At 38.1% G+C, this 24,358-nt stretch overlaps 1 protein-coding gene across 1 annotated transcript in view; it reads left to right on the forward strand.

Annotated features, from left to right (window-relative positions):
* Positions 1-2,792, forward strand: part of LOC149181624 (Ras-related small GTP-binding family protein) — an 82,624-nt gene extending 79,832 nt beyond the window's left edge. The window contains exons 6-9 of the mRNA XM_089416658.1: positions 1,282-1,586; positions 1,774-1,827; positions 1,959-2,089; positions 2,179-2,792. Of these exons, the coding sequence (XP_089272784.1) occupies positions 1,282-1,586; positions 1,774-1,827; positions 1,959-2,089; positions 2,179-2,371 (683 nt within the window). The 3' untranslated portion in view covers positions 2,372-2,792. The remainder of the gene's footprint in view (positions 1-1,281; positions 1,587-1,773; positions 1,828-1,958; positions 2,090-2,178) is intronic.
* Positions 2,793-24,358: the final 21,566 nt, after the last annotated feature.

The raw sequence follows: 24,358 nt of genomic DNA on the forward strand, positions 1-24,358 counted from the left end.
TGATGGACCTTTGGCTCTTGCCTCAGTGCAGTCCCAGCTTAGCTGCCGTAAATCAGTGTCTCTTACCAGACCTGAATGACTTCTGGGATTCATCACAAGGATGACCTTAACAGGACCTTTGGTGCATGTGTGGCCTCACCCAATACTTTTGGCTCTGGCCTGACTTCAAGCATGCTTATTTGTTTTATTATTTTGTAGTTTTTCAATTTCTAATTCAGTCCACTGCATTTTACAACAAAAGGTACAGTTGTGTGGTCAGCACGTATGATGTAAATAATAATATATGCATTGCTGGCACAATCATGTTTATATTTATTTGCAAACCCCAAGAGGCCTTGCCAGAAAAGCTAATAGAGAGCATTGTTGCTTACTCCATAAGGGCTGTCATGCCATGTAAAAACAGTTGAAATAATATAAGGTTGCATAACGGAAATGGAGAGGGTTTAGGATAGGTCCCAGACAAAGAGACAGGCTAGAAGGTGCTTTAGCAACAGCTTTTAAATTTGAATGGTGTATGCAAGGATCGTTTGCTGATTTAGTGAGCCTTGAAGTTTTGGTATTCATTGCAGTTGGTTGAGTTTGTCTTTGGCCTTTTTTTTTCAGTTTTGATAGGTTGCAATGTCCAAAATGACGAGGAATTGGAATTTTTGCTTATTGAGCAGAAATGCCCGTAAAATGATCAATTGCGTCAGCTTGTACAAGCCTACTTGCAGTCTGTACACCGGGTAGTTGTCCATTTTCCATATGCCATCTACCCATCATAAGACACTTACTATAATTAATGAGACCTTGAATGTCATATGGTTTTAGGGTAGACCAGGAATCATGAGGCTGTATGGTTATTTAAATGAATGCACAATCCAAAGAAGAAAAGCCAACTCCTTCAAGACAGAGTCAGGAAGGTGTACTGAATGATTTATATGGCGGTGACCTCTAATAGCAGTGGGCTAGTGAAGACAGAGAGGAATATGCCAAGTATTATGAAATTTTAATGACCACAACTCCTTTGGTATTATTAACAGCTACTTTCTAGAGTGCTTAGTGTTTTTGTTACTGAATATGACCATGTCATGTACTGTCTTGAAACAATAACAGTCATGAAGGAAAAGTTAGATTGGATTGAATCAGACAATGTTGTGATTTTTTGACGTATGTGTGGAATTATCTGTAATCTGTATTGCTACTACTTTGTTTCAGAGTTTATCATTTTTATTCTTTTGTTTTTTCAGCCAGACTGACTCAGGGAAGGCCAGCTGTGGTATTTTGAAAATTTGTAAACAGGTATCATATTTGTCCACGATCTATCTCAGCGGAAAACAAAAACAAACTTGCAGAAATGGGCTGCGGAGATCGCTAGCATGGGAACATTTTCAGCTCCTCTGGGTCTAAGCAACATAGCTGGTATTCCAGTCCCATTCCTTGTTATAGGTAATAAAGCTGATATTGCACCAAAGGATGGTGGGAAAGGTAGCAGCAGCAATCTTGTTGATGCTGCTCGTCAGTGGGTTGAGAAGCAGGGTTTACTTCCTCCAAGCGAAGAGCTTCCTTTAACTGAAAGCTTCCCAGGGAGTGGAGGTCTTATTGCAGTAAGAACTGTTTCCCTATTGACACTTGTTCCATGGGAGCACAAAGTAGTTTACCTTTTACTTATGCTCTCTATGTGTTGGTTGTAAAAGTAAATAAATATTCTGTATTTGTTGATGTCACTAGTGTTGTAAACCATCTTCGATGGTCACAAAGCTGAATGAAGTTTTATTTCCTTTTTATTCACAGGCTGCTAAAGAAGGTCGTTTAGACAAGGAAGCGGTTAACAGGTTTTTTGTTACTGTATGTATTCTTTAGATAGTGGCTAATTGTTGCTGCATAAATCTAAACGTTTATTGAGTTTTAGGGTACCGTGTGTCAATTTACATCATACATGCATACTAATGCCAATTTTTCTTTGAAATTTAAACTAGTTGATCAAGAGAAGATATTTTCCTGAGGATCTACCAGTGCAGCAGACATGGGTTAGCCCTACTGGCACCATGAAAGTATATCATTCAAGACACAGATCAAATGATGATGATTTGATTCGGAACTATTCAAGGTTTGATGACTGTGAACTGCTTTAACAGTTTGTACTTATGTTCCCCATTTTAGTTGGATACTTCATCTTTGCATTGTTTTTGTGTACAGTTTGAATGGTGACGAGTATAAATACAACTCACTTCCTCCACTACCAGCACAACGCACTCTCACCCCACCCCCAACCCCATATCCACAGCAACCTATATCATTATCTGACAATTATTCAGTTCTAAAGTTCACCAGATCCGCTTCTTCAGAAAGCACGAATGTGAAATCAAAGCGTGCAGACATCACGGTATAAGTCCCTATTATGATCTTTGAATGTGTATTCTTTATCAACCATCTATTTGTAAGTAGAATTATACCAATTGGTTGAAATTCAAGTGAAGGAGTGGTCTGCATCTTGGCAGTTGGTTGATGATAGAGATTTATGGCTTGTCCTCTATTACTTTGCATCATTTCCTAGAATATTGTATGAAGACATAAGGCTACTAGTGATGAGATTGAATACGATGACCTTTATTCATGAGCTCTTGTATATGAACTTGAACACTAAATCCTTATGGACTGCTGCACATGCTTCTTTGGAAGGTGGTTCCTATTTTGGTTGTAGAAGTTATGCTCAATGTTCCTGTTCATTCCCTGTAACTATCGTCTAATGATTCTAATGACACTGAATCTTTATGAAATTTAATTCAATATTGCCCTATTATTCCTTCAAAGCTGTTTAAATGTGTTGTATGCAATTTTGACTGTGCAGTGTTGCGTCTTTCTAAGGAACTGTGAAATAAGATAGGTCAATGTTTGGCCCCATGGTGAAGATAACTAAGATCAACTGGGGTTTTCCGTTTATGCTTTTATGCAATTTTCCTTATGGTCAGTTTAAGCCAAAGCGTTTACATGCATTCATTCTTCATAAATATTTTCAATTTTGCACTATGATTGGACTTTTCTAGCAGTTCTCTCAATGGGTTCTGTTCCAGCAACCTTTGCCTGATATAAATAGCTATCAATCAACTAATGTTTGTAAACATTTGTGGGAACATGAATTGCCGACTGACTGATGTAAGATTGAAACTAAGACCTGTTGTTTAGCATTTCCCTATGGTTTTGCTGCCTTTGCAGAAATGTTTCTGGCACTGCCCACTATAGAAATTTAAACTGTCTACATTCTTTTGCCTGTGGATTTGCTTAGATTACAGCAGCGAATCACCCATTCTCTATATACAAGCAATCCTTACGTGTATATTTATAAATATATAGATAGACATATATTCACACATACTCCAATCATAAGTACACATACACACACATACTAGGGAATCAGGGATGTAGTAATTGTTAAATTTCAACATAAACTATCATAAAAAGTACAACCAGAATATACACATGAAGCTGTTGTACTTTCTGGAGCCATAAACTTGGATGTAGCTCATTTCATTTACATCTAGAACCCTGCTACAGAGTTCACCTTAAATGTGTCAGTCATATAAATACGGCAGTGATTCTTTCACCAGTAAAGACAGCAAAGTTATATTATAAAGTGTATTTACATGGATTACAAAGACTGTTCCAGAGAGAGATAGACCAGGTAGATTGCATAGTTTCCCAGTATATCATGACTTAAACTATCGATTAAGTCTTCGAAGACGAAAAAGAGAATCAGAGTTATCTCACATAGCATCTTGGGTATGCTGCATGTGGCTTGATAACAGAAACATAACAGAGTAGATAGTAGATATCCAAACAAGCATGACAGTACGTAGAGAATCATAACAGATGATAGACAGAAGGAGAACAGGCCTAGCTAGCCTTGATTGGTTCCTCATCCTGAGCATTGGTCTTCATAGTGAGCGTGCCTCTCATCTGATGCTCAACCAAGCCTAAAAGTGTCTTTATGCATTGTCACTAGATATTTCCTGATATGCTCGAGGGTCAGCTCAAGAAAGTTTAGCACGTCTAATACATCGTCTGCCTATTTCGGTTGTGCATTCGATACCCATAATGCCTTGGCGGTGCCAATGCATGTCCAATTGTGTTCCTTCCAGTTGTGCGTTTAGAATCTTTAAGGAGGACAAGAGAGGGCTCACCTTCTGCCCATCATGCCATATCCTGTTCAATGTGGCCTCATGTTCAATCAGTTTGACCTCTTTGTAGGCATCTTTAGAATGTTTGCTGCAGAAAATCATTCATCCTTCCAAAATTGTTAAAATTTTCTTCAAACTTTAGGTGAATAACCTCCTTATGATCTCAGGTAAAATTACTCACTGAAATTTAATTGTTAAACAAAAAAGTTCAGACCATAGGATTATCACACAATTTGCTGGAAAAATAAATCAGTGGAAGCAAATTAAATTTTCAAATACACATAATTTTTCCTGCCCTTCAAATAAGTATTTCACTAAAAATTATTCCAAACTAACAAGGGGGCTTTCCACACTGGGAAAACTCCCCCACTAAGAAAATAAACCCACAGCAAACTGCTGTCTGTACAATGCGGCTGGATGGCCCTGTATGCTGTCCTTTGCCCTGCTGTTCTCACCCTACTATCCGCACAGCATAGGATCCTGCTGTAACTGGTTACAGCCTTGCTGGAGATCGTACGGCTGTGTTGCTTTGTCAATACTTACTGCCCGCTTCTCCTGCAGTGTCCTCTTGCACCCTAATTACATGGTCTCTCTCTCTCCGATGGACAGTATGGCATCTACGAATTTGTGGAGAAAACTTACTTGTTGCAGATTTGTTTTCCTTCTCTCCTGGCTTGGACACGGAGAAAAATTCTCACTAAAAATACTTTAAACTTACAAGGGCTTTCCACACTGGGAAAACTGACCCACTAAGAAAGATAAACCCACAGCAAACTTCTGCTTCTCCTGCAGTGTCCTCTTGCACCCTAATTACATGGTCTCTCTCTCTCCGATGGACAGTATGGCATCTACGAATTTGTGGAGAAAACTTCCTTGTTGCAGATTTGTTTTCCTTCTCTCCTGGCTTGGACACGGAGAAAAATTCTCACTAAAAATACTTTAAACTTACAAGGGCTTTCCACACTGGGAAAACTGACCCACTAAGAAAGATAAACCCACAGCAAACTTCTGGCTGTACAATGCTGCTGGATGGCCTTGTATGGCTGTCCTGTGCCATGCTGTTCTCAGCCTACTAGGGATACAGCGTAGAATCCTGCTATAGCTGGGTACAGCCCTGCTGGAAATCATATGGCGGTGTTCCTTTGTTGTAATTTTCTTCCTGCTTCTCCAGTGTCCTCTTGCACCCAAATTGTCTGGCCTCTCTCTCGGATGGATAGCATGGCCTCTACAAATTTACGAATTTGCTGAGAACAATTTCCTTGCAAACTTGTTTTCCTCCTCTTCTGGCTTGCAAACTGAGAAAATTTCTCTGTTACTCAGTGCAAGTGAGTCACTATATCAGTCATTGTCTTTTCCTTTCACTTTTGCATTTCTGTTTAAATTTTGAGTTAATGACTAAGTCTCCACCACAACCGTAACCACTCATTGATATCAATGATTGAGATTAAATTTCATTCTCATTAGCAGTAAATGATGGAGATTTAGCGAAATCACGAGTGTAATTAAATTACGTTTTATCAGAATTTTGAAAACTTAAAATTAAAAGGTTCTCACTTTAATAGAATTAGCTTTTAATCAAGTGAATTACAAAATAGAAATGACTTCGGATGGCTTCCGGAACAAACAAAGTTTGTTCTTCAAGTTAAATACTCCAGAGCACTTGGAATATGTAGATCTCCATTGAGGATAGAAGAATATATATAAAATGTATGAATAAGAATGATGTTACAAATGAGAGTGAGGGGTCTGCTTATATACTAGGAAGGTGCCTCTTCATGGAAAGCCATGTCCCATTTAGACATACCTCTTCAACACTAATTACTAATTAACTAATCATTATTACATTTATCATCATTTTTTATATTTAATATAATTTATTCATAATATCGCCTTCCTCTTAAAAAAACTTTGTTCTCAAAGTTTGTTGATAAAAAGACTTGATCTCTTTTTCTGTTTCGAATGTCTTCTCGTCTCAAAGCTGTCATATTTGTTGATACAAGTTGATATGATCCTTGGAGTGATATATAAAATTGTCGGATAGAGAAATGATTTGACCATCTTAAATTAATCTTTTGTGGAATCTTTCGATTACTAGAAACCTATGATGAATCGTTACCACTGCACTGAATTGTGTGCACTTTAGTATCTTTCTGAACATAAGTTTGTTGTTTTTGTTTTGAGAGATACAGAGAAGCAGACTAATTGGAATGTCTGCTTTTGTGATTCATATGTAGATAGGATTTTTTCTTTCCCTTATCATGTGTGGTAAGATTTAGACTTACTTCAGGGTTTGATGTTGTCGAGTTGGTTATAAAATCTTCACCTAGGTTTTTCATTGTTTGAACTGCAACTTTTAAGTACCTCCTTACTTTAGTTGGGTTTGGATTTGTTTGAATTGTGAGATTGATGGGATTTGTGTTTGTTTATTTTTCTTCAACTTGGACTGTTACGTTTAAAGACTTTGATACTTCTTTCATGAGTTATTCTTCTAACTTGTTTTTTAATGATTGGTTATCGTCCTTAAGTTTCTTAATTTGAGTGAGTAGACTTTGATTATGGTTTCTGAGAAGTAAGAGTTCTTTGGTTTTTGATTCATCAACCTTATTTTCAATGTCTTGACTTTTAAGCTTCTCATCTTTTAGATCTTTGATTTGTTCCAATAACCTTTGGTTCAGGGCTTTTAAGCGCAAATTTTCTTCTTCTTTTTCTGATAGAGTTTCGTTGAATTTCTTGTCGACACATCCCTTTTCTTCTTCTAATTTTGTCTTTCGTTCTTTGGACTTCTTGACCTTCACAAGTAATTTTTGGCTATGGTTCCTTAGACGCAAAATTTCCTTGCATTTTTCTGTTAATTTTTGTTCCAGTGTTGCAAGTTTTTCCTTTTGTTTTGTCATTTGCATCAGTTCATCTTGAGATTCTTCCGCATTATATAATTTTCCATATGTTGGACATAATTCACAATTTTTATGAATCCAAGGATATTCAATGTATGTTATACAAAACATACATTTAGTCCAAAATAATGATTGTTGTGTATAACTCATCTTGACTGCTTCCTTTTCTTCTTGTATGAGCTTTGAGAATATACAAATTTATTCTCTTTTTACTAATTTTATAGTTCTTTTCAAACATCCAGTTAATTAATTTATTTTTATTTCCCTCTTATTTATTTATTTATATTAAAGCTTTGAAAGTTATTCCTTCAAACCCTTTTTTGAAATATAATTCCTTTAAAATTTTGAATTGGAATTTATGCCCCTTTTTTCCAAGTAATCCCCTTTTACTGTTATAAAAATGTGGCTCTATTCCTTTTTTAGATTTTTTTTTTTTTGCAATAATTTTTTTTCTATTTTTTTAATTGTATATTGACTTCTTCTTTTTTATCTAATAATTTTTGGAAATGGCGAAAGGCCTAAATGGCGATTTGGAGAAACTCCAAATTTTGATAGCGAAACGCTTCAACGACAACGATGTTGACGAATTTGATGGTCAAAGACTTGGATCAGAGAATGAGGCTCTTGTGCAGCGGTTGAGCGGCGAAAAGATTGAATAGCTATGATATCATATGGATTGAACAAAGTTCGTTCTTCAAGTTAAATACTCCAGAACACTTTGAATACGTAGATCTATATTGAAGATACAACACTATATATAAAATGTATGAATAAGAATGATGTTACAAACGAGAGTGAAGGGCTTGCTTATATACTACGCAGGTGCCTCTTCATTGAAATTCATGTCCCATTTAGACATACCTCTTCAACACTAATTACTAATTAACTAATCATTATTACATTTATCATCATCATTTATATTTAATATAATTTATTGATAACAATTTCATGCACATTGGACACAATCTTTAAAGAAATTCCCATATGAACTACAATCATTAATACAAATAGGAAGGAATGCTTTAATCAAATATCGAAGTAGGACTTTCAACAATAGCTCTCTTATGCATGCATGAGCCTAAACCTTGAGTAAGAGTGACCTCTCTAGTGTATGCCTTCCTGCCTTGTAAACTTGCTTCTTGGCAACCCTTCGATGCCGTGTAATGATGTTGATATGCCGACTTCTAGTGGGGGAATCTTCCCTAACTAGGGGATTATTATGTTCCTAGAGAAGGATCGGGCTTCCACAATCCATCTTTCACCAATGCTTGTAGACTAAACTTATTATCTTGTAGAGATAAGAATGCAGGGGCTTCTCGCAACAAAGCCATATCTCCAAGATGATTAGAGTGAAACATTTAGAGGAGTATAACTTGCCATCTATATAGAGATGCCTTGCGTGCTTGTAATGGATGTAGATCCATCTTAACTCCAGTCTATGATGTGCCATAAGGAATCAAATTCCTTTAAGTGGAAACCCTTTTTAGAATAAAGAAATTGAGGAAAGGTTTGTACAGGAAGGAACTTGATCTTTGTTGATGGATGATAGATCTAGAGTTAAGATGGATCTAGGCTAGTGTGTGTACCACATGTCAACTCCATGTTGACAACAAAAGGAATTACACATCTCCCTCGTAAAGTTGACATTGAAGTATTTTACTTAATGTAGACACTGAGATATTTTATATATGGCTGACATTGAGATATTTTACTTAATGTGGACATTGAAATATTTTATATATGGTTTACACTGAGATATGTTTTTGCTATTATTGTGTGTTTTAAATACCAATGTCAACTCCATGTTAAGCACTAAAGAACTTACACATCTCCCTCATGCTAAGATATAGAGAGCACATTTATCAGTGGATATATATTTTTTTAATATTTCAATTACAATATAGATATATGCACAACATGGAATTGGCATGTTGATACACATACACACACACACATATATATATATGCCACATTTCAATTCCATGTTGAGCATGGAAGGAATTACACATTTCCCTTGTACTTTGCTGTAGAAAGTGCCTTTTGAACAATGCATTTTTAAAATTTTCCATTGCTTTGTCTATGTATAAACTCCATGTTGAGCACATAAGGAATTACATATCTCACTCACACTTGGCTGTAGAAAGCACCTCTTGATACCGTGAGATGTTGCCTTCCATAATACTCTATAACGCTGTTGTTTGTTGACCATGTAAAACCCACGTGATGGGATATTTTCATATTAGATGGGTGTACGACAAAGCTCAATGTGAGACCTCTAGATTTTAAACTTATGTTATTTCCACCATTTAATAAAAGGAGGCTCATATCCATCCATTAGTAGCCTATCCCTTGTTAAGTTGGGTCACCTTATCTGGAACTTGAATTAGATCTTTGAATGAAGGATGACAATTCATTTGTGGCCATCTATAGAAATTTCTATCTTAGATTAACATCTCAAGTGCTATTCGTGCTAGTCTCCAAGTTGTCCTTTGTTTAATTGACTCTCGCATTAGCCAAATGATCAATCAATGTTGAAAGACACACTTTGGGTGGGTGCTTCCATGAATCTTGATTAGGGTAGTTATAATTATAGAGCAATACCCCTCAATCGTGAGGTTGAACATGTTGTGGTTGATAGAAATAACAAGGCCAATGTCTAAAGCTTGGAACTAGACATAGTTATTGGTGTAAAACACTATTGTTTCTAAAGGCTTTGCCAATGCCAAGTGGCCCTTGTTACTACAATAACTAGCACTCTAATTGGTAAGCCCTATATAAGCCCCATGTTAACCCTAAAACCCCTTATTTAAGCTCTGGATATTGAGTGATTACATACTTATTGTTATATAGGCTAGAACCGTTTTTATTATAATTATATCCACCGTCTCTCTCTCACACACGCACGCTAAGGAGATCTATTCTTAGGATAATCAGATCTTGTCTTGTACGTTGTAATCATTGTAAAAGGAGTTTTTCCTCTCAAATATGACTATTTAACTATTGGTTTCTCATCATATTTAAGGTGCGAGGTTCATAACATTTGGTATTAGAGCTCATGATCTTAGGGTTTTGCTACTTCAAAGAGGTCATTGTGGAATTTTCACTATAATTTGTTTATTTAATTTTTTTCCCTTGGAGGTTTCAGTTGGTGGTAAATCACAACAAATACTTGGTTCATATTTTAGGTCTTCGTGTTTTGTATTTTCAAAAATATACTTGGAATTTAAGGTTCGTAAATGCTCTTGAAATCAATTTGAAACATGTTAGTTTGGAATTTTTGCTATTTTTTCTTGGAGGTTTTAGACGGTGAAACTTGGATCATTTTGAAGAGAAATCTCAGGGAACTTCTAGTTCAAATTTCATATCTTGGTTCACTATACTTTCAGAGATATTTTCCAAAGAAGTTAGGGTTCTTGAATGCTCTTGAAATCAATTTCAAACAGGTTGGAATTTTCATTATAACTTCTTTTCTATGAAATTTGGACCATACTAAGGAGAAATATTGAGGAAAATATGACTTGAATTTTAGAGCTTTGTTCTCTATAATTTTGGTGATATACTTTATGGAAATTAGGGTTTGTGAGAGATCCTAAAATCTCTTGCAGGCAAGTTAGCTTGGTATTTTTGCTATTGCTTATTTTCCAGGTCTTGTTAGACTATGAAATCTCTAGGGATCTCATGAGACATGCAAAAGTACATCAAGTACAAATTTCACAATTATATTTGAAAAATTTGACACGTGGAATGCAATGCAAGTTTTCTCATGGAAAGAGGCCAAAAATCAACTAGTTTTGGAAAAGTTACAGTAACTTTTACTTGGCACATCAATTTCTAGTCAAACCTATGGAATTACAGAGAGGACATGTCAGAGTATTACAAACCAAATTTCATATTCAGAAGGGGTCAAATCTTAGTTATATATCAAGAAAAATTTAAGCCATTTAAATTAAGGTTTTAAAGGGACACAACTTACAAGTGACGTATCTTTTGATTAAAAGATCCATTTTTTTGGATGGTTGGAAATTGTGATAAAGATAAGTGCTATTATTATTTTCTCACATGGCTACAAATAAAGATCCAAAACCTATTACAGTGATTTAACCTCCTAATGGCTCTTCTAGGACTTATGAAAAAAATGAAGACTTAGAATTTAGGTTTTCCTAGTTAGAGAAGAAAGTCGATGAAATGGATGATTATATGTTGAAAAAGGAAGATATTTTAGGTTCTCAAGTAACCCTTAAAAAAGAAACTATGATGAAATGGAAAATAAGATGAATGAAAATAAGGAAGGAATGCAAAATGTCAAGGGAGATATACAAAGTCCATCAGAGTAAAAATAAAATAATTACAAACCACTATATTAAAATATCTCCTTAAAAAATATGGAGATCCAGGGCAATCATGAGCATAACGAGAAACATGGCGTTGAGACTCAATCTCATATCAGGAGTATGTTGTCACAATTTAAGATCACACATTGAATCACAAAACCATGAATTTTCAATCCAAGATCCACATAATTAGGGCTTCAATTCAAAACCAAGAAACTATTGCATTTCAAAGATCGATATGAGGAAGTTTAATGGTAATGATCCTTAGATGGAGTGATACTTTGATATGCACCATGTGGCACAAAAGTTAAATACTGCATCCATGTTTTTGAAACAAGACCAACATGTATGGTATCAATGACTTTGTGAAAGGAACACTAGTTTTGCTATATCTTGGTTCATTTTTACCAAGGAATTGATAACACATGATGGGGATATTAAGAGCAATACATTATTTAGTCAACTAGTAAATCATCGACAAAAAGGTTCAGTTATAAAGCACATTCAACAATTCCAAAAGTTTTATCTCAAAGTAAAGATTATTATAGAGTATAATTTGTTAGATCTATTTATGTGAACTTTAAAGGAAGGCTTCCAACATGACATTCACCTCTTTGAACCTAGATCTCTAAAGCATGCTTTCAGTATGGCAAGGAAAGTTGAAAGTAAAACTATGACCACTAGAAAATTGGTCACTAATAGCTATTGAGAATATCATGCCCTCTCTCCTAAACTGACAAGGTTCGCTCCTCTGCTGGATGAAAGAAGATAAAAGGGAATATGTCTCAATTGTGACAACAAATATATTCAAGGGCATACATGTAGTGAAAATTAATTATTTTATATTAGACTATGAAGATGAAGAAGAACAAGAAGTGGAACCTTCACAAGATTTAGAGCTAGAAGAGTGTTACACCCATATAAACTCCATGTTAACCCTTATATCCCTCATTAAGCCTTAGATATTGAGTGATTATACTTCTATTGTTATATTGTTATGCATGCTAAAACCTCTCATGTGTAACATCCCCTTGTTCTACACTTGCTTATTGTGATGATGATTGTGATTGTAATGCCATCATGGAAGGACCACGACTCGATGGACCTTTGATTAAACATACAATAATTATTATTAATTAATTAACACAACTAAAGGTGGGAAACCTTACGAATCCTTGGCTTGAGGGTAAACTTGCTTGCTCACCTATTTTTCCTAAAGCCACTTTAATGCTTAAAGCCAATCTACCTGTTGTCTTGATTGAAAAAGCCACAACCCATACCAACTGAATAAATGTTGAGCTTGCTTGTACACTCGGTAGGTTAGTTGTCTGACAGGAGTTATGTGACGTGATCAGGCCTGAATTGAAGCAAGTAGAGCTCATTTATGAGCGTTACAAGTGCAAAAGTAGAACAATGCCCTCATTGGAAGGAGGAGGTGGCGACATAACTGACTGAATCACCTCATGACAGATGACAGGACACGATTGCACTGGGCGGTATGAAGGGGTGGGTGGTGCCCATTCCAAGGGTTGTGACTAACCAATCGAGAAGAGAATGAAGGGACGTCAGGCTCTGGCAACGACAAGAGAAGAAGAGAAGAATTAGGCACGCACAAATAACAAAGAAGAAAAAAAGAAGAGTGTGCTAGATGCTTGGAGATTAGGGGTGAGGTTGACCTTAGCAGACTAATTTTTCCCCGTTCTCTAATAATTTTCCATTGGACTGATGGCCTATTTTATGTGATCCTATTGATAAGTCATGTAGCTGTGTTTATATCCAGATCTTGTATATGGATGTGAGAACTTCGGTGAGTGAATGGACCACTAAGTGTTGGATGTTAAGCTAGTGGAGTCCAAAAATAGTGGACCCCAACTCCTGAAATTGTGTTTAACCATTGGTGTGAACCCTTTACGTGTACAAGAGTTTCCCTCATACAAGAGTTTGGCCTATCGTTGGGGGGAGAGTGGAAGTCTCTCCTCCAGTTGGCAGCTAAATCATTATACAAAGATAATTATTCTTGGTTATGCATATTAGACTACATGATACGATATGCCTTATTGTGTTTATGACTAATAATTAATCCTGTAATGTTTATATAAGAATGTCTGATTTATTATATAGTTTGGGTTGATTAGTTAACTTGTGTATCTATGGTGAATATGAGCTACCTGAGCGATGTGTTTGCAACCTTATTAATTCGTTTGTAGGTTTCTTAATACTCCTAATCTTGATGGCTTGTAAAAAATCAAAATTAACTTGTTATTTCACATGTTTTAGTAACCTTTTGTGTTTATGAGTTCGAGGGCAGTTCCCTATTATACCCATGGTTGTGAGTTGTGTCTTGAGTAGTTTAGCTTATATGGGGTGAATGGGCTAGCTCCACCTCTGAAAGATTTGTTTCTATCTCTACATGTCCATGATTAATGCCTGATACTATGTTTTTATGGTTATTTGGGGCTCATGGACCTCTGCGTTTGGTGTCATTTGCACGAGTTACATAGTAATTTGCATAAATATGCATGGCTGCCTCATATGTTTTCACCCGATCTATTATGCATTGGTAATGAAGGGATGTGATAATCTTGGTTGTTTGTAATGAGGCGATTATGTGAATGATCCTCATGGTTATGAGAGGTTGGAGGCCTTTGTATGGATGTGCTAGTACTATTATGAGTATGGAGATATACGCTCAATTCAGTTGTTAGTGTTTGTAATTCATAGTTTAGCATGATATGTTTGTCATGGATTTCTGTGCTAAAGATTATTGAAAGTCTGTGATTGATGTTGTGCATGGTGTACCATATTAGTAGAGCTAATGCAGTTTGATTGGGACCCATTATAGGGTTGTTATAGTGTTGTTGTGTTAAAGTTATAGAGCACTGCTATCTTTGGTCTAGATAAGGGTTGATGCTCGATGGTAGACTTGTTATTGAATCCATTTATTGTATGTCTAGCTAGGATCAATGTCGAGAATGTCGGAGTTTGAATAAAGCTTTCATTCCTATAGAAATCAATGTTTTGAGTAACACTATGCCTCAATTGAAGTCTAGGATAAGACCCTCAAATTCATTAAAGTTCGAAGTCTAAAGAATTGCAGAGAATCTGGTTGTATTTAGGTCTGGATGTGAAATTGTTATAGTTTTTTATTTGGGTAGGATATAATGTGGGTTCAACGAATGTGTCTTAGAGTCCGAACATACAGGCCAATTGGTGTTCTGCATAATTGCGAAGGATCTATATACATTTGGGAGCCGAATTTTGACTGAAAATCTAGGGTGGGGCCCTTGGCAATAGTTTAGTGTGGGACCAAATTTCTTTGTAGTTGGCGAATGCATCCGGGAATCCGAGGCATCCAATGGTGGACGCAAGGCTGGGAGTTCCTGGATGTGGCTAGGCTCAGATAAGTTTTGTGGATTGGCGGTGAGTTGGTTATATTAGGGGACTCAAGGGTTTAGAAGGTTTTCCAAGCGCAAACTGCGTGTGCACCCATACATGCCTTGTTTTCAGATACAAAGGAAATCAACAATTGGCACGAAGGGGTTGAATATCATGGGGCCCACATATTAGAATGACATGGAAAATTCCATGGAGGCATGGCTAAGCTATGATGATGCCATGTAAGGATCCCTTGAGGATGTGGCTTGGATGATGTGGTTGAGTCTGTGACACACCCAAGCCATCCAATAGAATTAGAGGAATGGGGTAAAGTAATTTCACTTGTTATTAATTTTTCTTTTCTTTTCTTGCGTAAAGATTTCTATCCAGAGCCCTGAATCTTGCATGATGAAATTCACACACACACACACACACACATCTAGAGCCCGCCGAGATCCGACGGTCATCGCTCTTTGCATCAACCGACACTTTCCATCATAACATCCTCATGCTTCCTAGGTGGGTCCTACTGGACACGCCACCCTGCATTCCCTCTCTTTGTGATTATAGAACACAAAATATTGTTCACCACCACTCCCCAACTAATGGGGAAGTAGCCGGGCTGACGAACCTTCCCAAGAAGGGGTGCCTACATCACCCTCTTCATTGCTCCTCTTGCACCTTCGGGTGGGGGCCATTGGGCTTACTTGGCAGGTGGGAATTTCCACACCAACCACACCACGTATGGTGTACATGGAGGTCCTGCAGCTTGACCCCATCAACTAAACTCTGACGAATGGCTTAGCGGCTAGGCAGACGTCATCCCACTGGTCTCCTCCCGACACTTAGGATTGACTCCTCCCTTTAACTTCTGGGATGAACCTGTCGGGATGACTGGTCGAGTGGGTCAACCCCTTGTTGAAAATAGTAACAAGAAATGCTAAAAATAGAAGTGCTTAAAAAAGCACTGCTATAAATAGAAATTCGGGTACCATTGTTGGACATAGCAACAAGGAATGAAAAATGGAAGTGCTAAAAATAGCATTTCTATAAATAGCACTTCAAGATACCTTCCTATTTTAGTTAGTCCTGAACTAAAATAGAGAAGTAAAATTCGAATTTGATCTTAGCAGCTGTTTATAAAATAATTAATTAATTCATCTCGAGTTAATTAGTTGTAGAAAATCAAACATGAAGTCTATGTGAAGACATGCAACATTTTCTCCATTGATTGAGGAATTTATCCCTTAGTTAAAGAGATAAGGATGAGTTGTAATTAGTTGGCTCAGTTAATTGAGTTAAGTCCAGTTAAATTAGTTCTAACAGTTTGTAGAATTAATTGTGAGTTCAGTTAGTTAATGCTTGCATGCAACTGCTGCTCTCCAGATAACTGAATATTCTCTCATAAATAACTCATGCATGTCAGTTCAGTCAGAGACCCAGGTGGAGATCAGAGGAAGGGACAATGTACTATCAGTTGGAGGATTTTTCCTATATAGGAAACTCATCCATGCAGAAGGAATGATCTCCTTCAGGATTGTGCAGTTAGATCAGAGGTTAGTGAGTGTGTGGAGAGGCCAATTCACACAGGTGGCAGCACTGGACCCCAAGGAAAACTGCGCAAGGAAATAGGAGGCTTGGAGGGCAGAGGAGAAGGTTTGGAGAAGCCTTTGACTGTCTATGAGCAACAATTGGATTGTAGGGAGAGCAGGATAGCTTGAGAGGTGATTCTTTTTGTAACCTAAACATATTTCCACTTGTATGATAATACAAAGATCAGGGTTTTTAGCTGAGGCTTTCCTCAGAGTATTCTTCTGTGTTCATGTGTGATTTCTTTCTCATTCTCAGTTATATGTGTTCTATTTGATCTTGCTCATATTCGATTAAGCTTCCGCAAAGTTTGTTGTAGAAGTAGGTCTTGTATTTTGCTTTAGTATATTGCATAATCTGTTGATCTACAGTGAGAATTTCTACATGGTATCAAAGGTAGTTGATCCATAGAGAAACTTCTACATGGTATTGGAGCAAAGGTGATCAAAGCGAAGAACAATATACAAAGAAGGGAGAAGTTGAAGTTTCAAGTTCCTGATTATATAATTCAAATTCTTATCACATCTCAAATTTCCCCAATGGAGTTCAACAGTTTAAGACTCGAGTATGCCCTTGATGGCAGCTCGAATTATATAGCCTGGAAGGATCGCATGGAAGCAGTATTAGAGGACAATGGTCTAAAGGACTTCATTGATCAAGAAGTCCCCAAGCCAGCAGCGGCTAATGCTACAGAATTGGCGGAATGGAAGAAATGTGTGGCTAGAGTAAGGAGAATCCTCCTGGAGGGAGTTCGAGACCACATTGTCTCGAGCCTCCATGGGAAGGAGACACCGTTTTCAATGTGGAAAACATTGAAAGATCTATATCAGAACAACAACGATCAGAGGAAGCTGGCGCTGAAAGACAAGCTTCGGAAAATCAAGTGTGAAAAGGGCGACACGATCTCTACATATCTGAACAAGCTCAGCACCTGCAGGGATGAGCTTGGAAGTGTAGGGATCACGACGCTCGATGATGACATAGTGAGTCTTGCGCTCCTCGATCTTCCTAAGAGCTGACATAGCTACCAAGACTCGGTAAATAGAAGAGAGAAACTGCCAGATTGGGAACAACTTTGGTCGGATCTGATGCAGGAGGAGATAAGGAGAAGCACCGAAGATGGTTCTTCATCCAAGGAGGATGAAGAAAATTGTGCCTTAGCGAGTAAGGCAAAGAAAGGGAAGGAGAAGGATTCTCATCCCAAATCGAGTTCTTCCTATGGTGGGAAGAAGTTTGACAAATCGAAAGTGCGATGCTTTCGTTGTCATGAGGTGGGCCATTTTGCTACAAATTGTTCACAGAAGAAATCCAAGAAGGGATCCTTGGAAGGATCAGAAGGTGAGGCATTGGCCTTACAGTTCGAGTTGGATTTCACCCTTTTCACATGCATGGTTTCATCCATGGTGGGATGTGGTTGGTTTCCTGATAGTGGAGTTTCTTTCCACATGACCGACGACAAGAGTTTGTTCAGTACCTTGGAAGAGAAAGATCTCCAGATACTCATAGTGATGGGTAATGATGAAAACTATAGTGTCTTAGGTGTAGGCACGGTTGTTTTTCAGAGGGAGCATGGAGCTTGCATTGCCATGACTGATGTCAAGTATGTACCAGGACTGATGAAAAATTTGGTGTCGATCGCAATGCTGGAAGACAAAGGCTATGATGTAGTCTTTAGTAAGGGAAAGGTTTTCCTTCGACACATAACCACTAGACAGGTGAAGCAGATCGGTTCACGAGTCAAGAACCTGTATTCTTTGAGGTTCAAGATGCATGCAAAGCCTTGAGGAGCAAGGCAACTGATGGAGACTTGGTGGTTGAGAGGGAGAGTACATTACCTCTCAACATGCAGCGCTAGAAGAAGTCTTAGACAATTGTGGAGGAGCCACAATTGGTGAAGCAACTTCAGGAGGTTGTGGAGCAGCCACAACTAGAGAAGCTGAGATGAGATCGATTAGAGACATCTACTCATGCAGAGACCTACAATAGGGGGAAATTTCGAGCCAAGTGGGTAGAGGGATCACATGCATCCATACCTCCAGGTAGGAGGTGGGGCGATGTGGAGTGACAATCCCAAGAAGGCTGGAATAGGGGCAGGATCATTGAGGTACCCAACCTCTTTGATTAGACCTTGCTATGGGAGCCCCGACGAGGAGTAGCAGGACTGGCTAAGTGGTTAGAGACAGATGCGGATGGAGTGGCAGAGAGAGCTACAGTGTAGGAATCTCAAGACAATGCAGAGCTAGCAAGTTGCAACAATGCGAGAGGCACATGAGTGTTGCACCAATGCAGGATGGCACAAAGAGGTGTGCAACAATGCGAGATGCATGGAGTGTGCAGTAGCTTAGAGGTCATAGAGGGAGCACTTGTTAGCAGTAGATGGAGCTTCAGTATCAGAGGATATTTCTAGCCCAACAGGGAGGTTAGTTGGGAGTTTTTTTTGTTTCTAGAGTTGTTGGAGCAATAACACTTGGGAGAAGTGTTGCATGCAAAACATTCCAAAGGTTCAGGATCAGGTTCGAGTTGAATGCCTTTCCTGTTGAGAGGGAGTGTTGAAAATAGCAACAAGAAATGCTAAAAATATAAGTGCTAAAAATAGCATTGTTATTAATAGTAGTTCGGGTACCAGTGTTGGACATAGCAACAAGGAATGAAAAATGGAAGTGCTAAAAATAACATTTCTGTAAATGGCACTTCGGGATACCTTCCTATTTTAGTTAGTCCCTGAACTAAAATAGAGAAGTAAAATTCGAATTTGATCTTAGCAGCTGTTTGTAAAATAATTAATTAATTCATCTTGAGGTAATTAGTTGTATAAAATCAAACATGAAGTCTATGTGAAGACATGCAACGATTTCTCCATTGATTGAGGAATTTATCCTTTAGTTAAAGAGATAAGGATGAGTTGTAATTTGAGTTGTAATTAGTTAGCTCAGTGAACTAAGTTAAGTCCAGTTAGGTTAGTTCTAACAGTTTGTAGAATTAATTGTGAGTTCAGTTAGTTAATGCTTGCATGCATGTAACTGCTGCTTTTCAGATAACTGAATATTCTCTCATACATAACTCATGCATGTCAGTTCAGTCAGAGACCCAATTGAGATCAGAGGAAGGGACAATGTACTATCAGTTGGAGGATTTTTCCTATATAGGAAACTCATCCATTTAGAAGGAATGATCTCCTTCAGGATTGCGCAGTTAGATAAGAGGTTAGTGAGTGTGTGAAGAGGCCAATTCACACAGGTGGCAGCACTGGACCCCAAGGAAAACTGCGCAAGGAAATAGGAGGCTTGGAGGGCAGAGGAGAAGGTTTGTGAGAAGCCTTTGACTGTCTATGAGCAGTAGTTGGATTGCAGAGAGAGCAGGATAGCTTGAGAGCTGATTCTTTTTTAAATCTGAACATATTTCCACTTGTACGATAATAGGAAGATCGAGGTTTTTAGCTGAGGCTTTCCCCAGAGTATTCTTCTGTGTTCATGTGTGATTGCTTTCTCATTCTCAGTTATATGTGTTCTATTTGATCTTGCTCATATTCGATTAAGCTTCCGCAAAGTTTGTTGTAGAAGTAGATCTTGTATTTTTCTTTAGTATATTGCATAATCTATTGATCTACAATGAGAATTTCTACATGGTATCAGAGGTAGTTGATCCATAGAGAAATTTCTGCACCCTTGACCAATAACATTGCTATACAAGTGACGAACCTTCCACACTCCCACCTTATGTCATCCCGCAAGGCCTTGTTCGACGCTTCCTCATGCACTTCTTTCCTTCCTTCCAAGCCAATGCTTTCGGGCTATATGTACTGTGGGCAACCCTTACAACCAATGACATAGCTTCCAGGTGCACGTCACCTTGCCACGTTGTCTCGACGGTTTACCATTCTGCTACTTAACACAATTTTCTAGAGTGAACCTTCCAGGTTTCTACCTCTGGGCCACATCGACATATCTTTCACCAAATGCGTGAAGGGGAATCATATCACACCAATGGGAAGTCTCTACGACTAGGGTTTTTCCAAATAGAAGATAGGGTTCGCCAGATTTCTTTTTTATAAGGTTAAGGGTCAGTCCTTCCTACATTGCGTCAATCTTACACTTGAGCTTCGTCATGACTCGACCGGGGAAACCATGTCCACCTTTGTGCTATGAGCCTGAATTGGATTTCAACTGGCATCACAGGGGCTCACTTCAACTCCTCACCGATCACTTCTCATTGGTTATCCCGATTAAAGCCATGCCACGAAGGTTTAGTAAACATTGTAAATGGCATTGTTGCTCTGTGACGATGATGGCAAAAGTGGCTTGCTAACACACCTCGTGGTGCTACCCCTCCCGAGCTTAGGCAAAAGGTATTTCCAACGAGTTCTTGGCAATCCAAAATTCCTAAAGTCGGAGCAGCGAATTGCATGGCGCACCAGCGTAGGTGCTCCTGCAACCACACTTTGCTGTAGGCCTGCAGAGAAATTATGAAGGGATTCACCTTCCTTGCTACATGTTGAGGGTTCCCGACTTCGATGCAACACTGCAAGCAACTCTATGATGCTACACAAAATTGTCTGATGCCTAACCAATGACGCTAGAAAGTTAGCGAAGATATCCAAGATGCTAATAATGCGAGGCTGACTAAGCCTTAATGCAAGGAGTTCCGCTCTCCTTGTTCTTAAAGATAGGGTAGCTCTTCTAACGTTTTAACACCTCCTATGTAGAAACATAGCCCTATAGCTATGCGGATACATATAAATATGCAATCACATACCATGCCAAACAAACAATCTCTTATGTAATCATTTCATATCAATAAAGGGGTCTCTATGCCCAATAGTTCCAAGTTTTTATTTCAGATCCTCATGGATACTTCCACTGTCTACAACCTTTCATGATATATTTGTGTTATTTATGTGTGTTCTATTAACAATCACAGATAATCATTTCATATAGATGATTTCTCAAGTCAGAGTTACAACTCAAGTTAGCTATCACGCAAAACAATACCCATCTTGTTGCATGTTAAATGTTAAGAACAACACCGACAAGTATCTAATACAACGCTCCATTCCAATCTAGGAGCACATACTTCCTCAACATATTCACCAACAAGATTCATTTTAGAGATGCCATATACCGATATGTATTTATTCATTCACCATAATTATGAGTGCCATATTTGCATAGAAAGTTATCCACATGTTCATCACATTACAACATTGTTACAGTCCCAAGTCCAAAATTTCTTTAGCCATAAATGCAACATAATTCATTAACATGTAAACATGTACTAATGGATACTTATATTTAAGCTTGCAGGGCGACTGAGTCTAGGACAAGGACTCTCCACACAACCATAGAAGGATGCAACCACATTTACTTGCAACTATCACCCTCGAGCCAGATTCGAGAGTCCGAAGGGGTTGCTTGTTCAAGGGAATTGAAGACCAACTGGAAACTGAAACATGGAATCTTATAGGACCTCTCCCTCAATCCCACAAGATGACCACGACCATGCTCTTCAACATGGGGAGTCTATAGGCTCTCTACCTCTCCCATAGTGCACCCAAAATACTTCACTCCCCTCCAAGGAGTCCAAAATCCACTGTGTCAATAATGTAATGACCAAAGGTATATCGAATCCAATCATCTTTTGATGCTGCTCCAGGATTGGTCTCTTCCCGTGTTGTCCAGGGCTCTAGAGTCTGCTATCTCAATCCACAACCTCTAGGAGACCAAAGTTGTTATAGAGCTCCAGAGATTTCATGCCAACCCACAACCTCCAGGGACCCAAGCTGTTATAGTGCTCCAAAGACTTTGTATCAACCCACAACCTCTATGGACTCAAGCTGTTACAAAGCTCCAGGGATACTATTTCAACCCACAGCCTCTAGGGACCCCAAGTTGTTACAGTGCTCTAGAGACTAGCAACTTAACCCACAACCTCCAGGGAACTAAGGACCAATCCCCTTCTCTTCTCTTCTCCTCTGTTATGCCTTGCTTTCTGTTTGAACCAAAGTTTTCTTCCTCTTCCTTTTTTGATACTTGAATGGGTGTCTTCTGCCCCCATCATGAATTCGGATGCCTTCAACACAAAATTCAGATGTCCTTTTTCCTTCCTCTTTTTTTCTTCTTTACCTGACTTGCCTTCTTTTCCTAGCTCGCATTTACTGCTTCGTCCTTGCTGCTTGCAATGTATAGTCTCTGCTTTATCTCTTGTCCTCTTTTCTTGTTACTTTTTTCAAGCAACATGGGATTTGTACCTTCCTTTGCAGCCAATTCATTTCATGAGTCATTTCATTAGGAACATGCACTAACCAATTTTAATGGTTGCTTGAGAATAACTCGAATTTTGGCACAAGAACCAATTGACATCCTAAGCAAGCAATCTCTCTCCTCAGCTATGGAATCTGTGTCCCTTAGACTCAATCCCTTTTCAATTTTTATTTCTTTTGTAAAATATTTACAATGCATTTTTGTGAGAGAACCATGGGTGAGGCTGTCACAAACCCCTCCCCCTCTAGGGAACATCACCCTCGATGTTCTTTTGCTCATATTCAACCCTCGAATTAAAATGTAAACGCATATTGTTTTCATAGAGATTTATATACACAAATCTGTACAATATTTACAATCATTTACATATTTGCTTCACTCAACAAATAAAAACAGATAGTTAACTTTCATAGTCTCAACCATTTCCCAGGTTGCCTCCGTTGGCCCAAAGTGCTTCCACTTCACTTTGACTTGCTTTGTGTCTAGGATGCACATTGTGTTATGGAACCAGATCACAAAACAAAACAAAAGATAGATCAATGACTTGAAAATTAGCATTTTCGAGGGGGAAACCTCCTTTACATCACATAAATGAATAATTATTGGATTATACAAATGACATGACCTCCTTGGTACATATAGGCATATAAAGGGTCACAATATAATCAGGGCCTACATAACAATAACAATGTAACGACTCAACAACAATAATAGTGGGCTTCTATGGGGCACAACAATAACAATATGGGGGCTACATGGGGCACACTAATACAAATATGGGGGTTGCATGGGGAACAACAATAATATGGGGGCTACACTAGTATTATAGGAACCTAGCATGCCCATTTCCTTCAAAAAGGTGTTTTCCTCAATTATTGAGTAGTTTTGGATGCTTCTGTATAAAATTCTCATTCTCCCATGTGGAATCTTCAGCTGATAAGTTCTCCCACTTAATGAGATACACTGAAATTGATCAATTTTGTAACTGTTAGGTTATTGATTCCATGACTACTTTAGGCTCCAATATGATTTTTCCTTCATCATCAAGTTCTGGCAATATTGTTTGAACTGGGAGCTTGTCACCTATAAGATTCTTTATGCATGAAACACGGAAAAATGGGTGTACTCAAGAAGACGCACACAACTCCAATTTGTATGCCATAGTGCCAATCTTTTGCAACACCTTGTAACGACCATAGTACTTGGGTGATAATTTATTATCATTATTAGCTTGCTCGAGGGACATTTGTTTGTATGGTTGTAGCCGTAAAAATACCCAATGACCTACATCAAAGATTCTTTCACTACAGTACTAATTTTCCTGTTATTTCATTCGATTCTATGCCAGAGTCAAGTTATTTTTTAAGAGTTGGATAACTTTTTGTTGATGTTTGATGTGATCTTCCACTACTTGAACCTTAGAATTCTTTGTTAAAGATGACATGATGGATGATGGATGATATCCATAAAGTGCCATAAATGGGGTCATTTTTTTTGCGGTATGGAAGGAAGTGTTATACCACCATTCTACTAGAGGTAATCACTTGACCCATTTTGCTTGTTTATCAGATACAAAACAACGAAAATGTACTTCCAAACACTTGTTCACTATCTTAGTTTTCCCATCAGATTGAGGATGATAAGATGAACTATGAGTTAATTGAGTACCAAGACAAGAAAATATTTATGTCCAAATATTTCCTGTGAAAATGGGATCTCTGTCACTTACAATAATCTTTGGGTTGCCATGTAGC

The sequence above is a fragment of the Pinus tabuliformis genome, chromosome 3_2, assembly GCF_031772625.1.
Source record: "Pinus tabuliformis cultivar Carrire ecotype Pingquan chromosome 3_2, CPIR1, whole genome shotgun sequence".
In the NCBI taxonomy this organism is placed as follows: domain Eukaryota; kingdom Viridiplantae; phylum Streptophyta; class Pinopsida; order Pinales; family Pinaceae; genus Pinus; species Pinus tabuliformis.